Source organism: Cetorhinus maximus, chromosome 18 (genome assembly GCF_964194155.1).
Source record: "Cetorhinus maximus chromosome 18, sCetMax3.hap1.1, whole genome shotgun sequence".
NCBI lineage: Eukaryota > Metazoa > Chordata > Chondrichthyes > Lamniformes > Cetorhinidae > Cetorhinus > Cetorhinus maximus.
The window spans coordinates 18,481,149-18,504,276 of NC_135896.1; the positions used below are offsets into that span (position 1 = coordinate 18,481,149).

A 23,128-nucleotide genomic window follows, 5' to 3' on the forward strand; every position below is an offset into this window, starting at 1 on the left:
TGTCTTTGTTATAAGACTATTGGAGCTTAGCTCTCAATTTTTTTTCATGATAGATTTTATGCTACGTTATGGAACATTTGCCATGGTATCATAACGTGAAAAATGCTTGACTCCAAAACCACATGACATTCCGTTGGTGGATACAGAATGTTGCCTAGAACATTGAACAAAGTTGTATTTCTCTAACTTTCTTTAAAAACTGACACAGAAGTTCTTTAAGAAAGATGGGAACACAACACTCCTGTTTACAGCTGTTCCCAGACAGCAACGTTCATGAATTACTGAAGAAAAGAAAGAGTATCATGTTTATGGACTAAAGGGAACTTCCAACCAAATTATTCCATTTACATGGTGTATCTCAGTTTTCTCATAAAATGTATTTTAAATTAAATGTATAATTAAGGTTGTGGTCCCCTTGTGAGCATGTAATGTACTGTAATGAAAGGAATTACTTCAATGCTGGGGTTTACCATAGCTCCCCTTGATAGAATTGTTAATGTAACAATATAATCAGGGTATGTTATAAAAGTAATGGACTAATTAGTTTGTAGAGGTAATCTGCTACAGCAGAGATTTGCAATACTTTTTCTCTCCTGTTGAAATCAATAGGAATAGTAAATATGTACCGTGTAAGGCAGCATGCAGCTTTGCTGCCCTCTTATTGCTTGTTTTGAGCAAGACAAATATTTTATCCTAACTGTGCATTAAATAGTCTTTAAGTTAAAATAACTAGGAGTTATCTTTCTTTTTAATCTCAACTTTTAACACTGCTTTGCTGTCATCACAGCAAAATTAACAGAGTCACATAGTCTGAGCTTCAAAACATTGCTACACTTTCCAGAGATTTCATAGAAATGAAATTTGATGAATTCAGATGCTCTAAAATGTCTACAATGCTTTAGAAACGTTCATAGAATAAAGGTTCTTGGGCTGCCTGCTGTTGGTACTAACTTTGTATCCTTTGCTTTATCATCCACTTTGAAGATGTACCCTGTTTTAATGATAGGTCTAACCAGTCCTGCACATAGTTGACCCTATTGCTAAAAAGATGCAAAACGTAAGTTATTCCAGTTTGTTTCTTAGGGGTGAACTGATCTGCAAACCAATAAATTGGATCAGTCCAGCCTGTTACATGAACAACTAAGGCTGCATTTATGTTGCAATTTTACTGTTGCTGTAAAGAGGATTCTATTCCACTGTTGTGTGAATCCAGAAAAACAATACGGAATTTCCTGGAGGAGGTAATCTCACAATGCAGTACATCTCCAGTGCAGCATCAAACTACGATTTCAAAAGCGCCCAGACGGAGGTGTTTTCGATCACCTGACTTCTTTTAAAACCTAACTGGAGTTAATTGAAATGTTTAGACAATGTCTATGCTTTTCTTGATTGGAGACGAGTTGACACATGGTGGTAATTACACATGCACAGGGTTTTGCCCTGAAGAGAAGATCAGTTCAAGCCAGGCAGTGTAAATAGGTACTTCTGGACTGGAAGTTATTTTAAGATGAGTTGGTCAATTATACCGAGGCTGGCTGCTGCAGTAAATAAAGCCAGGAAAAGTTTGTAATGTAAACACTTCTGTTGGCATAATGCCAAGGTGTTTACAATACAGACTTATACCACGTCCAATTGTCACATTTCCTGCATAGCATCTACTTTGACCAAAGAACCAACAAGTTGCTAATTTCATTTATTCTATGTTGCAGCTGGCAGTGTTACAGTGGAGGAGATCATGACATCCTACAAATTAAGCTGCAAAAAACTTGGTGTGCAGCCCATCCACAAATTGATGATCCAACTGCAGGTAAGCTCTGTCCAGATATACCAACCGACTTGGCTTCTGAAATTTACCTTTTTCTCACTCAAAATAATGTAATGTGTTTAGCGTTGATGTGATTTTACAAGGCATCTCTGTGTCATTCACACAGATTTTTTTTATTTTCTGAAATTTGTATAGCCGGTTATGAAGTAGTATCTCTTTGATGTCACTGTAAAGCAGGCTTTTTTAAATTGGGTATTATGAAATAAATTGGAGAAAGTTTTTTTTTAACCAACCCAATAATTTTGTCTCCCATTTTATCCCTGCTGGTATCTTTGAGCATTGCACTTGCAACATGACGGCAGGAAAATGACCTGCTCAGACTGAGTATCTTATTAAACCAGTGTATGACCCACTGACCATTATGGAGTCAAGAATAGTTCAAGTTGCCCTAAATGGGATGGAAAATATGTTAAGACTCGGGGAGCAGGATGCTAAACCGAATGGAACTGGGATCAATCTTTAATGTACCCTTAAAGAGAAAAGAAAGATTTGCACTTATATAGCACCTTTCACAACCTTGGGCCATCCCGAAGTGCTTTGTAACCAATGAAGTACTTTTGAAGTGTCGTCATTGCTGTAATATTGGAAAAGCAGAAGCCAATTTGCACACAAGATGCTTTCACAATCAACAATGTGATAATCTGTTTCAGTGATGTTGATTGAGCAGCAAATATTGACCAAGACACCTGGGAGAACTGCCCCGCTCTTCTTCAAAACATTCCCTGGGGATTTTTTTAAGTCCAACTGAGAGAGAGCACATGGGGCCTTGGTTTAATGTCTTACCTGAAAGCAGTACTTATGATAGTGCAGTCCCTCAGTATGCCATTAGAGTGTCAGCTTTGATTTTTGTGCTCAAGTCCTGGAGTTGAACTTGAGCCCAGAATCTTCTCACTCAGAGATATGTGCTACCAAGTGCGCCATGGCTGTTATGAAGCATGATTGTGCATATGTGGAATGGACTCCAAGAGAAAGTAGCTAATATGGAATTCAATTGAGACCTTTAAAAGTAAGTTGGATTGATATCTGTCAAGAAGGGACATTCAGGAGCGCTGTGATAGTAATAGCACTACTTCAACTTTTTCTTAGGAGAGATCAGGGAAGGAATGGGGCCGGTTAACGCAGTTGGCTAGCATGTGGTCCAGAATAGCACCAACAGCGTGGCTTTGATTCCTGTTTCAGCTGAGGTAGACTTTGGACCTGCCTCCTTACCCTGCCCCTTAGAGTGGAAGGCAATGACAAACCACCACTGGGAAAAAAAAAACAGCCAAGAAAATGGCTCAGGTTGAAGCAGCAGCAGAAAATGGGCCAAGGACCTGCCTTTGGACAGAGCACACATGAAGGAGGGGAAGGAACTTAGGGTTGGATTATACCCTGAAATTAGGTTCCCTGCACCCCAGTGTAAATGTCAGGGGCTAGCTCGTCTCCATTTAGCTGACTTGCCCCACTTAATTTTTGGGACTACAGTCCTTTAATTAGGATGAGGCAGGGCTTGTCCATCTCCAGGAGGAAATCCTGCCTTATTGAGCTGCTGACCAACTGGAGGCCAGCAGGAATGGTGGCCACTGATGGTACTGCAGGTAGGCCATAGAGGTGGCATCCAGGAATGGGTCTGGACATTCAGGTATGTTTGGGATCTCGCTGTGACCAGGCTGTGAGGCCCCAGTGAGGGAGGTATGATGGACAGGGCAGGAGGGAAGTTTGAATGTGAGGAGGCAAAACTGTGGGGATGGACCTATGATTGGCATTGGGGGCTAGCAGCTTGAAGGGTTAAACCTGTCAGGCCTCATGTAGGGTGCAGGCCTTTTCCGCCACCCGTTAAATCAGAGCAGCTGCATTAATTTTCCACTTAAGGGCTTCAATTGGGCTCTAGGTGGGCGACCCATCTGATGCTTCTCACACCACTTGTAAATTCATGGTGGGGGCAGGTAGGCCAGCAGCAGGTCTGCTGCCAATGGCACAGTGCCCTAATTTACAGGTCACCTGCCTGCTTTCCTGCCCACTGGTGGTCTGTAAAATTCAGCCCTTAGTGTTGCTGAAAGCAGCAGGTCGATAGGTGATGGTACTGGAGTGAAGTTACTGACATAAATATCATATGTGGACTTTGGATAAAGTTGCCTTGATGGATCAAATGATTCACTCCACTTTTCTTAAGTTCATTCCACAAGTGCTGCTTGGCTTGCTGAGAGTTTCCAGCATTATCTGGAAAGGGAATAATAACTAACTTTATTATGGTTTCAAACAACTTCAGATTCAACCTCTTCTTGCAAACCTATCTCACAGACTGACTGTCCTCAGTCTGCATTTAACAAGTAGCTTAAATTTAGCATTGTACAGTACATTCCGATATTACAGGAGGCATCTGTCAATTCTCAAACTTGGGCTAATGTATCATTGCAGTGTCTACGCACTATGCATCACTATAGTGACATCACTGTAGTGATGCATCAGAAATTATGAATTGAGGAGAGCGAGAGATCGAAAAGACCCATTTTTTGTGCTCTTTATAATTGGATTGGAACGGATGCGTTTGCACTTGCTGCAGATTATATGGTTCCTTTCCACCATGCTGCTTTGATATAATTCTGATATAACACAGCTCCCATCAGAAAGTCAACACCTAACCCCCAATTATGCCCTCTCCCTGGCCACTCATTTAATCTAATCTAACCATGTGCAATGTCAGTGTACTGATTGACAGTGAGCTGAGCTTCAAACCTGCATCCTATCCCTTTATCATACTGCCTGCTTCTGCATTCTGTAACATTTCCAACCCCCATCCACCCCAAGAGAAGAACCCCCTGCTCTTCTTTGGTTAACACCCTGAGCTCTTTAACATTCATCTGAGCAAGCAGTTAGGGGCTTTGGTTAAACATTTCATTTTGTAAGGACATTGGGACTAACATCCTGACATGAACATTCATCAAGGACACCAAATTAATTTTTAAGCACACGCCACATCCTCCCCCCAACTTCACCCCAATTGAATTCCTTGTTAAAGATCCATCTGGGTTTACCATCCAGCTTATACCTGGGAGTTAATGATGCCTAAATTTGGCTTTCTCAGCTGTCTTACATCAACCAGTTCAGATAATATTAGAATAGATACTGCCAGCCTTCCATCAGAATCTATACAAGAATGAATTAACTCTTCCTTGCCAATTATCAAAGAATTAGTCAGACAGCAAAGTCAAGAACTAGCAATTGTTTATTAACTTTAGAATCATAGTTTACAACAATTATAATTAAGCATTGAGCATGCAAATAATTAAGTAAGCTTAATTGGCAAAATAAATAACGGAGGTTACTAAAGAGGGGGGGTGGTTATCTCACTGTAATTCAACACTGTTTGCTCATAATAACTTTAAAATTGAGATCAATGTTTGAGATTGATATGAATTGGTGGAATTGATTTAAGTTTAGATTCCTTAGATAGTTGACAAGTTAAAAACATAAGCTAGCTGTTCTATTTAATGGATTAAAGTCTATATCCTTGTAGTTAGCAATATTTTCTAAACTTATGCAACCTCGTCCTTATCGGTTAGAGTAGATGAATTGATTGCAGTCCTTTGAGAGAATGATTTTAGCCTTCTGAGACATCAAAGTAACAAACTTCCGTAGAGCTGCTATCCATTCTTTCTGGATCCTCCGCTCCTGGTAAACTTTCTTTATGGTTGTAGCTATAACTTTGATCGTTAATTTAAATCCCACTTGCCTTGATCTCAGGAAAACCTGTACATCTAAGTAACATACTTGTATCTGCTGGTAGAAGCGTGCAAGTTTATCTTCTGCAACCTTTCTCTGTGTAAGAAATGCGTTTTCCAATTCCTTCCTACTAGATAAGTAACTTCTACTACAAAGACTATTAAAAAAATCTAGAACTATAAAGAACTAAAGACTGGAAACTAAACACTGAGAACTAAGGACTGAATTTTAGTGTTAAAACATTATCTAAGATATCCTTCACTTCCAAAGAAATCTCCTCAGTTCTATTGACCGCCTGAGTGGCATATATTAAGAGCTCAGCCCTTCTGGAGTTAACCATTTTACACAGCCCTGTTGTTACCATTAATGGCCTCCAAACCACTGTACCTAGATATGTCAGGTCATTTACCTCTTAGCATCTCAGATTTTAACTCACAATAGGATCACACACCGCTTCAGAAAAGTCGGTGCATCTTTTTGTTCTCCTTAACAAGCCATAGCTGGGCCTTTAATCTTGATGTCTTGTCTTCTATGCCAAGTATGGAATGTTTTGTTTGTATAAGTTTTCAAGGTTTAATTAGTATTAATCCTTTCCTTTTCCTGACATTCAGTCTGACTACTGACTCCATTTGGGGGACACATATAAGGCGAATTGTAAGGCGTCCCTCCTACAATGTAAAGGACAGTAACTCCAATAGTGCATCAATCCCTCAGCATTTAGATTGACTTTAAACTCCCGGTGTGATGCTCCAGTCCCCTGCCTTCTGACCCAGGAGTAAGAGCCAAACTGCTGCACACTGCAAGCAGATTTGAATAAAATAATTAATATTAATTTGGCAGCGTGAAAATGCACAGCACTCTAACCAATTAGAATATATTTTTCATGCCATGATGCACAGAATTGTGTTTTGCATACCAATTCATGCCAGCAGAAAAATAACATTTAGCTCAAAAGTATTAATTCCTAGGCATAGCTTTTGAAGCTTCTGGCGGGAAACAAAAATTCACTTCTGAAACTATCTAATCGGTTGACTAGGTTTTCACACGTCTATTACCAAGAAAAAATGTTCCAGAAGGTTTTACTTGTTCTCTTTAGGACCTGTATACCTGTGTGCAGATAATGGATCATTCAAACCAATAGCAGTTCTCTTGCTCTACTGTCTAATCAGTGCATGGCTCAATGTAACAAAAAATGTTCACACTATATTAATATTAACTTGGAAGTGCTAATGAGGGAACCAGGCAATAACAGGCTAAGCACAAGTAGTTAAAGAGTGGGGTCTTTGGGGAGATAAAAAAATAGTGGATAATGTAATAAGTGAAATGAGAAACAGTAAAGCTGTTGGGAGAGACAGTATTTCAAATGAAATTATACAGATTGCAGATTGAAGAGAAGTATTAACACCTTGTTTAATGAGATAATCAGAGTTGAAGTAGTCACTATGGAATTGAATATAAGTTGCCTCCTTTTTTCCTTTATTCTGTCTCGGTTTTCTCCATTCTTACAGCCTGCCTGCTGAGCTGTCCATTCTTTGATATTGTTTGTTGAAGTGACATAATGATATTGAGTAAAGGTGATTTCTGATATGTTCATTTTGAGTTACATGGGATAACTAAATAATTTTAATTCATATATGTAAGACTTTGTTATTCAAATTGCCTGCATTAAAGAAGAATACATTGCTATCATTATGTTTGAAACAATTCTGATACACATGGGATTCAGCTTGAGGTCATAATGACCTCACATGGTTAAAGCAAACAGGACAATACACAGACTTCAACAATACAGGTTCTACTTTGTGAGTACTGAAGCATAGTTATCTAAAGAGATCTTGCTAATTTAGAGGTGTTCAGTGGCATGTTCCCTTCGAAAATCTTTGCTTCATCAGAATGGTGAATTCTGTGCATTCTGATGACAGCAAAGACAACTCAGTCGATAACAAGTTAAACTATAGCTTCTTAAATGCTAGATTACACTCCATGTCTTCTCAACCTGCCTTCCATCCTCCCTTAGCCCAACATCCATGCATAACACAAGCAACATCAACAGGAAGCCAGTCAGACTAACAATTCAGACCTGGGGTGGACTTAAGGCTGAAGACCCATGGCAAAAACTCACAACCCTGAAAAGACATTATCCTTGAATCGAGGGACAGTTGATGATGGACTTAACGAGCTAGTTCACCATGGCCCCACATTAGCACTATAACTCCAGATTGGCAGAATTAATTGGCATTGCAGGGGTCAAGTGTGCACAATCATTCCTATACTAAATTCAACCCAAAACCATTGGCTAACATCAGAGAAATTATTGTTAACATGGCTACAGAGGAATGTGAAAACATTATTTATTGCCGTATTCTCTTCCTGTTTTCTGGACTGGCACCTCTGGAGTTTTTAAGAATCTATCCTTGGTTTTCTTTACTTTCTCAGCTACTTGTTGGCTGGCAGTGACATCAACAACCTCCACATATATGCTGATGTCACCAAGCGCTATTTCTCCAACACAGTCTCACCCCTTGCCTACTTCTATACTGTCACATGCCTTGTTTGGATTGCATTCCTCCCCCTTCAAATTTAGTTGCACGTTGATCACATTTTCTGTAAAGCTCTGCGGCCTCTATCGTATCACGCACAGAGGCCACTTATCCATTGCCACCCATCCTCATATACCTCACTGACCTACATTGGTTCCAAATCTTCCAGCTTGAATATGAGCATACAAACATATGGGAAAGAATCTTCAGGTCGGCAAGCAGGGGTGGGGCCCGCTCGTCGATGCATAAAATGACGTGTGGTGACGTTGGGCAGGCGTCCCGATGTCACCGTGCGTCATTTAGATTTTCAGTTCAACTGTCAAAGGCCTATTGAGGCCATTTAAATATCAATTAAAACAATAACCTGAGCTGCTTGTCCAACCTTAAAATTGGCGGGCGGCGAAGAGCCCAGGCCGCCTTTACATTTTTCATGGAACCTCATCCAAGAGGGATGAGGTTTCATGAAGGGTTTATTAACTAAATAAAGAATTTTCAAACATTTGATAAACATGTCCTAGCTCATGTGACGCTGTCACATGAGGGGACATATCTAAATAATTTTTTTCTGGCTTTAATATAAACTCACATTCCGAAAGAGCGCACTCCCGACTCAGGGAATGCCCCCCCCAACCGCCTGCACAGGGAGTGCTCAACGCTTTTGCGCGTGTGCCACGCTGGGCGGGCCTTAATTGACCCGCCCATGTAAAATGGCGGTGCGGCCCCGTTACGGGGGTGCCGATTAGGTACGCACTCACCTCCGCCCGTCTCCGCGCAACCCCTCCCAACGGGGGGAAATATCTGTCCATGAGTTAGGAGCAGGAGTAGGCCATTCGGCCCCTTGAGCTTGCTCTGCCATTCAATAGGATCATGGCTGATCTTATTGTGGCCTCAAATCCACATTCCCTATCCCCAGTAACCTTTGACTCCCTTGTCAGTCAATAATTGATCTACTTCTGCCTTAAAAATATTCAATGACCCTGCCTCCTCCAGTGTCTGGGGAAGAGAGTTCCAAAGACTCACGACCATCCGAGAGAAAATAAATTCTTCTCATCTCCATCTTAAATGGGAGACTCCTTATCCTTAGAAACATAGAAATAAAGAAAAATAGAAGCAGTAGTAGTTCATTTGGCCCTTTAAGCCTGTTCTGCCGTTCTATATGATCATGGCTGATCCTCTATCTCAATGCCAATGCTCTCTCCCCAAACCCCTTGATGCCTTTAGAGTCTAAAATCTATCTATTTCCTTCTTAAATATATTCAGTGACTTGACTTCCACAGCCTTCTGTGGTAGAGGGTTCCACAGGTGCACACCCCCTGAGTGAAGAAGTTTCTTCTCATCTCAGTCCTAAATGGTCAACCCTGTATTTTGAGATTGTGACCCTTTGCTCTAGGCCTCTCAGCCAGAGGAAACATCATCCCTGCACCCAGTCTGTCCAGCCCTGTCAGAATTGTTTATGTTTCAATGAGATCCCCTCTCATTCTTCTAAACTCCAGTGAATACTGGCCTAGTCGGCCCAATCTCTCCTCATGCGACAATCCTGCTATCCTAGAAATCGGTCTGGTGAACTTTGCTGCACTCCCTCTATAGCAAATATATCCTTTCTTAGGTAAGGAGACCAAAACTGCATATAATATTCTAGGTCTGGTACCACCAAGGCCCTGTATAGCTGCAGTAAGACATCCTTGCTCCAGTACTCAAGTCCTTTTGCTATGGAGACCAACATACCATTTGCCTTCTTAACTGCTTGCTGCACCTGCATGCTTGCTTTTAGTGACTAGTGTACAAGGACACCCAGCTCCCTATGTACATCAACATTTCCCAACCTATCATCATTTAAATAATACTCTGCCATTGTGTTTTTCCGACCGAAGTGGATAGCTTCATACTTATCCATGTTATGCTGCATCTGCCATGCATTTGCTCACTCACTCAACTTGTCTAAATCACCTTGAAGCCTCTTACCATCCTCCTCACCACTCACATTCCCACCTAGTTTTTTTTCGTCAGCAAACTTGGGAATATTACATTTGGTTCCCTCATCCAAATCATTGATATATATTGTGAATAGCTGTGGCCCAAGCACTGATCCCTGCGGTACCCCACTAGTCACCTCTGCTATTCCAAAAAAGACCCATTTGTTCCTACTCTCTGTTTCCTGTCTGCTAACCAATTCTCAATCCATGCCAATATATTACCCCCAATCTCATGTACTTTAATTTTGCACTCCAGCCTCTTATTTGGGTCTTCATCAAAAGCTTTCTGAAAATCCAAATACACCACAACCGCTTGCTCTCCCTTATGTATTTTGCTAGTTACATCCTCAACTAACTCCAGTAGGTTTGTCAAACATGATTTCCCTTTCATAAATCCATGTTGACTTTGTCTAATCCTGTTGATATTTTCTAAGTGTCCTGTTATCACATCCTTTATAATACACTCTAGTATTTTCCCTACCACTGATGTTAGGCTAACCGGTCTGTAATATTTGTCACCCTCCAACCTGCTGGGACTGTTCCAGAATCTACAGAATTTTGACAACCAATGCATCCACTATTTCCATGGCCACCTCCTTTAGTACCCTGCAATGTAGATTATCAGGCCCTGGGGATTTATCGGCTTTCAGTCCCATTACTTTCTCTAGCACTATTTTCAATAATATTAATTTCCTTCAATTCCTCCTTCTCACTAGACCTTTGGTTCCCTAGTATTTCTGGGAAGTTATTTGTGTCTTCCTCCATGAAGACACAACTGAAGTAATTGTTTATTTGCTCTGCCATATCCTTGTTCTCTATTATAAATTCTTCTGTTTCGGACTGTAAGGGGCCTACATTTGTCCTTGCTCATTTCTTTCTTCCTACATACTTGTAGAAGCTTTTACAGTCCTCTTTTATCTTCCTTGCAAGTTTACTCCCATACTTTATTTTTTCACTCTTAATCAATCTCTTGGTCCTCCTTTGCTGAATTCTAAACTGCTCCTAACCCTCAGGCTTGTTACTTTTTCTAACAAATTTATATGACTCCTCTCTGGATCTAATACTATCCTTAATTTCCTTTGTTAGCCACGGTTGGCTGTTAAACTGTGTCCCCAAGTACTACTCTCTTCCTCAAGGGGAAACATCTTTTAGCATCCACTCTGTCAAGTCACCTCAGGAACTTCCAATAAGGTGACCTCTCATTCTTCTAAACTCCAATGGATACAGGCCCAGCTTGTCAACCTTTCCTCATAAAATAACCACACCTCACCCCACCATCCCCCCCCTGCCCCTGCCCCAGCCACCATCCCAGGTATCAGTCAAGTGAACCTTCTTTGAAATACTTCTAATGCATTTTTATCCTTTCTTAAGTAAGGAGACCAAAACTGTACACGGTACTACAGATGTGGTCTCACCAATGCCCTGTACATCTTTAGCAAAACATCTCTACTTTTATATTCCAGGCCTTGTGTTTAACTCCCTCCACCAGCCTTACTCCTCCCTGTTTCTGTAGCTTCCTCTGGATTTACAGCAACCCACACCCCTGCCCCCAATCCTCAAACTCTGCATTCCTCTGACTCCAGCCTCTTGTGCATCTCCAATCCCATGACTTTTCCATTGTTGACCGCACCCTCAAGCACTTATGTGCCATTCTCTGGAATTCCTTCTCCTATCCGTTCCGCTTTTCCATTTTCCACTCTTCAATTAAGGCCCTCGTGAAAACTCACCTCTTTGACCAAGCTTTTGGCACCCATCCTAATATCTCCCTATTTTTGTTTATGCCTTTGTTCAAATGATGTGGAATGTTTTGTTCTGTGTTAAAGACACTAATAAATGCAAGCTTTTGCTTTACCATGCTGTATTGGCATGTAATTTTTTTGAGTTCAGCAGTTCACACAAGTAGATGATTTTGCACCTTGTTTAACCCTTGTAGTAGCAACACCAATTGAGGAAAGGGGTACATCTATACATGGATGATCACTTTACGGGGTGTGCATAATAAAAGTCACTGTTCATCTGTATATCATCATCTTTGTGACTGAGATAAATAGCAGCAATAATCTCTCATCTCTATATAATTTAACTAACATAGGAACAAAAGTTAAATCAACAAAAAGCAATGCCATTGAAAAACATTAATTACTGTGCTGTGGATAAAGGTTAAGCATATAGACAGAGCATGTAAACGCTAAATAGACATGTTTTAAGCACCTCTCAAAACCGAAGAAACTATTGGCGGGGTTGTACAAAGCACATTGAAGGTCTGAATTTGTTATGCAACTAAGTGGTTTCTGCAATTATAGGACTAGTTAAGGTAGAAAAATGTTCTATTAAATTGATATGTACTCCTGAATGTTATAAAGGGAGACATCTGCATACTTGTCTTTGTCTCTCAATCACCACTTGCTATTGTATTTTATAACTTCCTAAAATTTACAGTTAGAGAAAACCTGGGAACAAATATTGCATTTAAACTCCCCCTGTCAGAACATCATAAAATTCCACACACACATCCCATTTCTAGCCAGCATCTAACTTGCATTTTTTAAAACATAATGAATGCTAACTGCAATAAACTTGGTGTACCGAACAGGTTTCTTGTTGGAAACAGTAAACTTTATTTACAGAGCTCCTGATGAAGCTACATGCTCGAACCAGGTCCACGACTAGAAAACTCCGCCCCTAAGATTATCCATGCTTAGGGCTGATTTGTCTGTACAGTCACGTGATCCCAAAAACAGTATGAAAGGTTTTACTTACAATCATTACATTCCTCCCCCTTTAATTTTGTTTTGCATCTCTTATTTGCAAGAATATCATAATCCTTAACATGTACAAATATATTAAGTTCATGCAATTATAGATTAAGTCTCTGAGGTGGTTTTCTAATTCGGTTAGAGCGATGTAGCTCTATGACTTGAGACTCGTCCACTGAATCAACTTGATTAGGAACTGTGGCATCAGGGACATCCTTAGACAATGGCAGTTCAAAATTATTTACTTAAAAAGAGACATCAGGTATGTCTATTCTATGTTGACCTGGTGCCTCGAATCAGAGGTTCGACTTCAATTGCAGGTGGAGTAATTGGTTGTTGCAGTGTTGCTCTACTTCTTAGATGATCCACATGTTTTCGAAAATCTGGTTTTCCACTTCCACTTGGTATGACAAAGGTCCTGTTTCAGAGACAATTATACCAGGAACCCACCTAGGTCCATTTCCAAAATTTTGCACGTAAACTGTCTCTTCCACAGTAAATTTTCTAGCTTTACTGTGAATATCATGATTCACTTTCTGACTACTCTGGTTCTTCTCTACCTTCCCCTCTAAGTTAGGAAACACCAGACTCAACCTTGTATGAAGGCAGCGTTTGAGTAGTAACTCAAATGGTGTTGAACCCACAGTTGCATGAGGAGTCATGCAATAGTTGAGAAGAAATCATGAAATTCGTGTTTCTAACGTTGTTTCGGATAATTTCTTCATTCCTGTTTTAAAAGTTTGTACAGCTCTTTCTGCTAACCGATTGGATGAGGGATGATATGGTGCTGTTTTAATATATTTAATCCCATTTAAGTTCATGAATCTCTGGAATTCCATATTCGTGAAAGCAGTATTTTATCTGAAACAATGAGCTGAATTTTCCGTGCCCGCTTGCAGGTGGCGTGAGCGGACAATATGGCGTAATCGGTTTCACGACAGCGGGAAGGCAGGACGCAATTGGTCGCTCAGCCTGCTGATGGTCATCGGGGACCTCATTGTAATACATCAGCATATCATTATCAGGCCATTCCACCAGGCTCTTGCATCCCCACTGGATCGTCCGTCCACGTTGGCGGGAAAGCACGCCAACGTGTTTCACAGCAGCACATAAGCGATGTGCACTTGGGGTGGCCTGCATTTTGGGTGAACTGGAGATGAGCACACAGCAACGTTCTGCAGAGCTCGCCAGGGTCGCCTGTTGCTTTTCAGGCTTCAGGGGTGCCAGGGAATCGAGGTTAAATGCTGCCCTGCCTCTGAGGTGATTTTCGAGGGTGAAGGGGAGCAGGGGCCAAGTGCAGCCTTGCCATTGAGGTGACTTGTGAGGGGATGCAAGTGTAGCCTTGCTGGTGAGGTGACTGGTGGCGGGGAGGTGGGGGCAAGGGCAGCCCTGCTGCTAAATACAGTGTACAAGCATTTGGGGTGGAAGGGATAGGGTGGGCAAGGGAAGTAGCCACACATTCAAGAAACCTGTAGAAAATGATCAGCCCTCTGCAACTGAGACAGTTCATGTGCAGCCACATTGATATGATTGGGGTTAGGCTCCTGGCTTACCTGCCCACTCAAGCAACACAGAGGCATCAAAGTGCCATTAAGTTCCACAGAGCTTCCCCCTCCCCAGGGCAGCAGAAAGGATGAAAAGCGAGTGACGAGAGGAGTGAAAAATATTTAAGAGATCTCACTCCACTCACTTTTCATCCTTTCTGCTGCCCATCCTCTCCATAATCACCCTACCCCTCTCCCTGATGTTGTCACAGTGACAAAGCATTCTTGCCCATCAGGGCAGATAGACCTCAACCCCCCCCCACCCACCCACCCACCCCCTGCCCCAACACCCTGGACCTTCAGGTTTTGCCATTAGGACTCATGCCAAAGGCAGCCCAGAGATGGATTCCACTATGTATTTCCCTCCCTGTGATGCAGTCCCTTGACCTTGCTTAGTGATATTATGAAATTTAGTGTAGCAGATGCTTCCCTCAAACCTGTTTGTATCTGGACTCCACTGGGATCCTATCATTTTTGAGGGAGCACTTTTTATATTGTGTATACCAGTTCTGAACACCATCAATGAGAGTGTGAGAGAAACAGAGTGGTCATTTACAGTGAGAGAGTGTGAGAGAAACAGCAGGGTTATTTATAGCAAGAGAGTGTGAGAGGACCAGGGCCTTTAACAGTGAGAGAGTGAGAGAAGAGTGTGAGACCATTAAAGAGCATGAGAGGGAAAAGAGCACAGAGAGCAGCTGATTGGTGAGTAGAATTGGTGAGTGTTTCTAGTCTTTAAAGTAAAAGTCTTTAGTTTGTGCTTAAATCTCTAGCTTTTTTTCTCTTTTTCTTAAAGATAGCTTGTTAAGTATAAGATCGATACAGGTGTGTATAAAAAATAATTATAATAAAGTGTAAAGAGTGGGGATACTAGAGTAATTAATTAATAAATTGAATAAAATACGATAGCGATGGCAGGATGGGTGATGTGTTGCTGCTGCAGCATGTGGAAACTGCTGGACACCAAGGTGATCCAGAGCGCACACATCTGTACCAAGTGTTTGCAGCTCGAGGCACTTCAGATCCGAGTTAAGGAGCTGGAGTCTGAGCTACAGACATTACGTGCTATATCAGGAAGGGGGAAAGCTACCTGGACACTTTGCTCCAGGAGGTGGTCACACCTCTCAGATTAGGTCATTCAAATTTGGCCTGTGATCAGGGACAGGAGGTATGATTGCAGGTGATGCAGGTGTGGGGACCTAACGGGTAGCGTCCGAGGAGCCTCGACCCCTGAAACTGTCCCAACAGTTACAAGGTTCTTGCAAGCTGTGTGGATGAGAGCGGGGACTGCAGGGAGGATGGGCGAACTGACCACAGCACCATGGTACAGGGAGTCATTCAAGTGGGGGGAGGAAATGGGAGCATAGTAGTAATACGGGACAGCATAATTAGAGGGATAGATACTGTTCTCTGCAGCCATAAGCATGAGTTCCGAAGGTTGTGTTGCCTGCCCGGTGCCAGGGTTAAGGACATCTCCTCAGAGCTGGAGAAGAACTTGGAGTGGGAGGGGAGGGATCCAGTTGTCGTCATCCATGTTGGTATTAGAAAGAAGGTTCTGCTGAAAGAATCTGAACAGTTAGGAGCTAAATTAAAAAGCAGAACCTTCATGGTAATAATCTCAGGATTGCTACCTGAGCCACAGGCATACTGGCATATGGTATATAAAGTCAAGGTCCTGGCGAACCAAATAACTAGGGCTGTAGAGTGGGCTTTAAACTAAATAGAAGTGGGGGGAGGGTTCTGGAAAGCGGATATGTAGGCTTACAAAGCAAAAGGATATGGCAATCTTGCAGGGAAGCTATTTAGGTAATGATACCCAGAGTGTGACAGGAAGGGACAGAGTGTACAAATATAAAAAAAACAGCAGCAAATAGGGTCAAAGGGGGGAAATAATAAAAAGGCAAAATTAATGGTCCTTTACTTAAATGCACATAGTATGCGGAACAAAATAAATGAATTAACAGCACAGATTGAGGTTAATGGAATGATCTTGTAGCCATTATGGAGAAGTGGTTACAAGGAGATCAAAACTGGGACCTAAGTATTCAGGGCTATGTGACTTTTCGAAAGGACAGGCAGGAAGGAAAGGGTGGTGGGGTAGCTTTGTTAGTACAAGATGGAATAAGTACAATAGCAAGAAAGGAACTTGGATCAGAAGATGTAGAATTCATATGGGTGCAGGTAAGAAATAACAAGGAGAAGAAGACACTGGTGGGAGTAGTCTATAGGACCCCTGACAGTAGCTTTACTGTAGGACAGAGGATAAATCAGGAGGTAATGTGGGCATGTAAAAAAAGCAGTACATTAATCATGGGCACTTTAATCTTCATGTAGATTGGTAGTATGAAATTGGCAGAGGTAGATATGAGCAAGAATTCATAGAGTGTATTCGGGTCAGTTTCTTAGAACAATATGTTGTGAATCCAACCAGGGATTAGGCTATTTTGAATCTGGTAATGTGTAATGAGGCAGGTTTAATAAATGATCTCAGGGTAAAGGATCACCTAGGAAACAGTGACCATAATCTGGTAGAGTTTAGCATTCAGTTTGAGAGTGAGAAACTTGTGTCAGAAACAACTATGTTAAACTTAAATAAGGGTAATTACAATAGAATGAGGGCAGAGTTGGCTGGAGTGGACTGGGAAAGCGGCTTAGCAGAAAAGACTGTTGATGAACAATGGCAGATGTTTGAGAAAATAGTTCATGACTCTCAACAAAGATATATCCCAGTGAGGAAGAAGGATTCTATGAAGGGGGTAAACCAACCATGGTTAACCAAGGAAGTTAAGGACAGTATCAAATTGAAAGAAAACACATACAATCTGGCAAAGATTAGTGGTAAACTAGAGGATTGGGAAAGTTTTAAAAACCAACAAAAGATGACCCAAAAAACGATAGAGGGAGAAAATAAACTTTGAGGGTAAACCAGCAAGTAATACAAAAATGGACAGCAAGAGCTTCTTTAAATATATGAAAAGGAAGAGAGAGGCCAAAGTGAACATAGGGCCCTTAGAGAATGAGGCTGGGGAAATAATAATGGGGAACCAGGAAATGGCAGAGGAGTTAAATAAATACTTTGCTTCAGTCTTAACGGTAGAAGGAACTAATAGCATTCAAAAATAACTAAATAATCAAGGGGCAAAAGTGAGAGAGGAATAAATACAATAACTATCATTAGAGAAAAAGTAATAGGGAAACTAATGGGGCTAAAAGGCCGATAAGTCCCCTGGACCTGATGGGTCGCAGATATTAAAGGAAGTAGCTACAGAGATAGTGGATGTACTGGCAGTAATCTTCCAAGAATCTTTAGATCCTGGAAAAGTCCCAAAGGATTGGAGAATGGCCAATGCAACACCCTTATTCAAAAAGGGAGGGTGACAAAAAGCAGGTAACTATAGTCCAGTTAGCTTAACATCTGTCATCGGGAAAATGTTGGAGTCTATTATAAAGGATGTAATAGCAGAGCATTTAGAAATGCATAATCTAATCAAGCAGAGTTAGCATGGCTTCATGAAGGGGAAATCATGCTTAACAAATTTATTAGAATTCTTTGAGGAGGTAACAAGCAGGATAGATAAAGGGGAACCAGTAGATGTAATTTAATTGGATTTCCAGAAGGCATTCAATGAGGTACTGCGCATAAGGCTACTTAATAAGATAAGAACCCATGGCATTGGGGGTAGTATGTTAGTATGGATAGAGGATTGGCTAACTAATAGAAGACAGAGAGTTGGGATAAGGGGGACATTTTTGGGATGGCAATCTCTAACTAGTGGAGTGCCACAGGGAACAGTGCTGGGGCCTCAATTATTTACAATATATATTAATAACTTAGATGAGGGAAGTGAATATACTATTGCCAAATTTGCAGATGACACAAAAATGGGTGGGAAGGCAAGTGGTGAGGATGACAAAAGGGGCAGAATTTTACGGCCCCGTTTCAGCGGGGACGGGGCCATAAAATGCGATGGAACTTTCTAAACTTCATTGGCTTCGGCAGGAACGTAAAATCCCGCTGCCATAAAATTTCACCCAAGGAGTCTACAGAGGGATATAGATAGGTCAAGTGAGTGGGCAAAAACTTGGCAGATGGAATATAATGTGGGAAAATGTGAGGTTATGCACTTTGGAAGGAAGAATAGAGGAGCTGAATATTATTTAAATGAAGAAAGACTGCAGAAGGCTGCAGCACAAAGGGATTTGGGAGTCTTTGTGCATGAACCCCAAAAAGCTAACATACAAGTTCAACAAGTAATAGGGACGGCAAATGGAATGTTGGCTTTTATTTCAAAGGGAATGGAGTATAAAAATAGGCAAGTCTTGCTAAAAAATATACAAGGCACTAGTTAGAATACTGTGAACAATTTTAGTCCCCTTATCTAAGGAAAGATTTACTGGCATTGGAGGCAGTCCAGAGAAGGTTCACCAGGTTGACCAGGTTGTATGGAGGGATTTTCTTATGAGGAGAGGTTGAGTAGGTTGGGCCTATACTCATTGGAGTTTAGAAGAATGAGAGGCAGCCGTATTGAAACATACAAGATTCTTAGGAGGCTTGACAGGGTAGAAGCTGAGAGGCTGTTTCCTCTTGTGGGAGAGTCTAGGACCAGAGGGCATAATCTCAGAGAAAGGGGTGCCCATTTAAAACAGAGATGAGGAGGAACTTCTTCTCTCAGAGGGTAGTTAATCTGTGGAATTCTTTACCACAGAGGGCTGTAGAGGCTGTGTCGTTAAGCATATTCAAAGCGGAGATAGACAGATTTTTAATCAGTAAGGGAGTCAGGGGTTATGGGAAAAGGCAGGAAAGTGGAGTTGAGGATTATTAGATCAGCTATGATCTCATTGAATGGCAGAGCAGACTCAATGGGCTGAATGGCCTACTTCTGCTCCTACATCTTATGGTCTTATAGTCTTTCCCTGGCTAGTAAACACACACTGTCCAGTGTGGTATAATGTCAAAACAAAAACAAAAAAGATGTCTGTGACATCTTTTGGTTATCTCCACCTATCACTGGCCCTCTATCCAGCTCTACTTGTCCCACCCCCCCTTAAACCAGCTTATATTTCACCTCTCTTCTATTTTTCCTTAGTACTGTTAAAGGGTCATTCGGACTCGAAACGTTAACTGTGTTCCTCTCTTCAGATGCTGCCAGACCTGCTGAGTTTTTCCAGGTATTTTTGTTTTTGTTTTGGATTTCCAGCATCCGCAGTTTTTTGCTTTTTTCGTGGTATAATGTCAAATGGATCAGGGTTGAGGGAGTGGGAAGGCTGATTCCAGGAGGTGCTGCAGTTCATTGAGGTACTATTTGTCTCAATACTCCTGGATAAGGAAGGGTGTGCTCAGTCAGGATCCAGGACTACCTCAACTCACTACTTCCTTGAACAGGCTGGAACTCTTTTCTCTAGAAAAGGGAAGATTAGTAGATACATCTTTAAAATTATGGAAGAGTTTGGTTGAATATATTTCCAATTGTGGGGAAATCCAAAATTAGAGGCTATAAATCATAATATAATCATTAATAAATCCAATGGGGCAGTTAGGAGAAACTTCTTTACTTAGAGAGTGGGGAGAATGTGGAACTTACTACCACAAGAAGCAGTTGAGGTGACTGGTATAGATGCATTTAAGGCAAAACTAGATACATAAATGATGGAAAAAGAAATAGATTTTGTTGGTTGGCAAGATGAAGGTGAGTATGGAAAGAGACTCATGTAGATTATACAGGCTGAATGACCTGTTTCTGTACTGTAAAATTTATGTAAGAAAGAGCTGTAAAATACTAAGTGCACAGCAATAATTCTTTGCAATATTTAGGATGCTGTGACAGTTTAGGAGAACACAATGCTCCTATAAAGGGACAATGTGCTCATAAAAAATGCTGAACAGTTCCTTTTCTCTCCTCCTCATCTCTCGTGAAGATGTTGACTCCATTCTGGGACATGGCTCCCAGGACAATTGGTGCTCCCTGATTCCTCGCCGATGTGACCATTATTCACTTGTGTTTCTGCACAATGGGTGTTGACAAGCAAATTAAACACAAGGGTGTTGAAAATTACCTTGAATCTCACCCACCATCTGCATGATCACTTCTTGTTGGAATCATTAGATTGCAATTAATAGCAGGAATCACAGCCAATATTCTCCTCCTTAACTCAGAAATTTAAAGCTGTTTGTAGTTCTCCTGCTGTGCCTTGACTGAGATTAGATAAGTCAGCTAACAGGCTATACCACACTGGGTTCACTGTCCTAACACTACCTCTGGATTGAACCTGGGACTTTAGAAGTTAGGTTAAGGGCTACTCACTGGATTAACTTGCTGAGCCACTGGGGGAACAGCTTAAATGGTTGCAGAGTATTAAAAGCTGAAGAAAAATCAACAAAAGTAGTGCAAGCATTGTTGCCGAATCTATCCATGTGCTGCTGGATCAGATGGACTATGGTCAGAACAACATTGTCCACTGACTTATGAGGTTAACAGGCAAACTGTAACTGCTCAATATGTGGAACAAGAGCATCTAAAATACAGTTTGGCACAATGGGCTCAAAGAGCAACTGGATGAGAATCACCCCATCCCAGTACAGGTATTACTGCCAGTTGCATTCAGGGAAAAGGCTCCAATCCCTCAGATGCAGGACAAGTCGGTTGCTGAATTCATTTGTGAGCTTCTCTGTAAGAACTTTGAACAGGAGTTTGATGTGTGGATGAGGAAATGCACTGACTGATTATTTTCATGAATTGGAATAGTTTTGAATACATACTTTAATTAAAGTTAGACCCCTATGATAGGGTAGTTTTCTTTCTTTTATTGTGATCATTCACTTATTTGTAACTTTTAATGATCGAGCAACGCCCCCAAAATGAATTTCCATATGAACAATAAAACGAACTGAATTGAACAGCAAGCTTTTTTGTTTTGTTTATAAACACACAACACTGTGACTTAAATTGCATCAAATCATATCATTGCATCACTTTTGCATTGGTTCATAGGAGGCAAATACAGCATTTCTGGCTCCCCTCCATCACACACCCACCCCAACAAATTCAAACTATAGAATCATAGAATGTTTTTTTTTCTTTATTCTTTTATGGGATGTGGGCATCGCTGGCAAGGCCAGCATTTGTTGCCCATCCCTAATTGCCCTTGAACTGACCTCCTTAAACCGGAGTCACATGTAGGCTGGACCAGGTAAGGATGGCAGATTTCCCTCATTAAGGGACATTCTTTCGAATTATCAACAGTCACAGATTGCAACTCTTTCGAGTACAATCACAGTTCTTGGTTTCCGGGAGTGGGACATGAACCCACAACCCTCTGATTCAAAGGCGAGGGTGCTATGAACTGAGCCACAGCTGAGAACCAGATGGGTTTTTATGACAATCAATGATAGTTTCATGGTCACCATTATTGAGGCTAGCTTTATATTCCAAATTTATTAACTGAGTAAAAATTCCACCAGCTGCCATGGTGGGATTTGAACACCTCTCCCCAGAGCATTACGCTGGGACTTTGGATTATTTGCCCAGTAACATTAATCACTATCCCACCTTGTCCCCTAGCACTGAGGAAAGCCACTGGGCTCATAGTGTCCATGCTAGCTCCCTGCAAGAACATCTCAGCTAAGCACACTTCCCCGCCCTTTACTGGCAGCTCTGCAAATATTTTCTCTTCAGGTGCTTATCCAATTCCCTTTTGAAAGTTACGATTGAATCTGCCTCCATTAGAATCTCAGGGAGTGCACTCCTGATCCTAACCACTGACTGAGTTAAAAATCCTTTCCTCATGTCACTATTGATTATTTTGTCATTAACCATAAATTGGTGTCCTCTGGTTCTCGACCCTTCTGCCAGTGGGAACAGTTTCTCTCTATCTACTCTGTCTAAATCCCTAGTGTTTCTAGAATTTTCTGTTTTTATTTCAGCATAACTTCTTTGTACTCTGTGCCTCTATTCATAAAGCCTAGGATCCTGGATACCTTTTAAACCACTTTCTCAACCTGCCCTGCCACCTTCAACAATTTATATACAGAAACTCCCAGATTTCTCTATTCCTGCACTTCCTTTAGAATTGTACCCTTTATTCTATATTGCCCCTCTTCATTCTTCCTGCCAAAATGTATCACTTCTCACTTCTCTGCGTGCAATTTCATCTAACGTGTGTCCACCTCTTCCACCATCCTCCCTATATCCTCCGGAAGCTTATCACTATCCTCACAGTTCACAATTCTTCCAAGATTTCTGTCACATGCAAATCTTGAAATTGTGCCCTGTACATTCAAGTCTAGATCATTAATATATATCAAGGATAGCAGTGGTCCTCGTATCGACTCCTGAGGGACCCCACTGTATAGCTTCCTCCAGTCCAAAAAACAGCTGCTCACCACTACTCGCTGTTTCCCGTCACTCAGTCAATGTCATATCCATGCTGCCAATATCCTTTTATTTCAACTTTGCTGACAAGCCTGCTATGTGGCACTTCATCAAATGCTTTTTGGAAGTGGAAGTACACCACATCGACCTCATTACCCACATCAACTCTCTTTTAAAATTCATTATACGTGATGTGGGTCTCGCTGGCTAGGCTATCATTTATTGTCCATCTCGAATTGTCCTTGAGAAGATGGTCGTGAGCTGCCTCCCTGAACTGCTGCAGGCCCTGTGGTGTATGTACACCCACAGTGCTTTTAGGGAGGGAGTTCCAGGATTTTGACCCAGTAACAGTGAAGGAATGATGATATAATTCCAAGTCAGGCTGGTGAGTGGCTTGGAGGGGAAATTCCGGGTGGTGGTGT

General features: G+C 41.4%; 1 protein-coding gene across 1 annotated transcript in view; it reads left to right on the forward strand.

The window, feature by feature from the left end:
• LOC144693556 (protein phosphatase 1 regulatory subunit 37) overlaps positions 1-23,128 on the forward strand; it is a 120,499-nt gene that overhangs the window by 12,098 nt on the left and 85,273 nt on the right. The window contains exon 2 of the mRNA XM_078563398.1: positions 1,710-1,807. Within this exon, the coding sequence (XP_078419524.1) occupies positions 1,710-1,807 (98 nt within the window). The remainder of the gene's footprint in view (positions 1-1,709; positions 1,808-23,128) is intronic.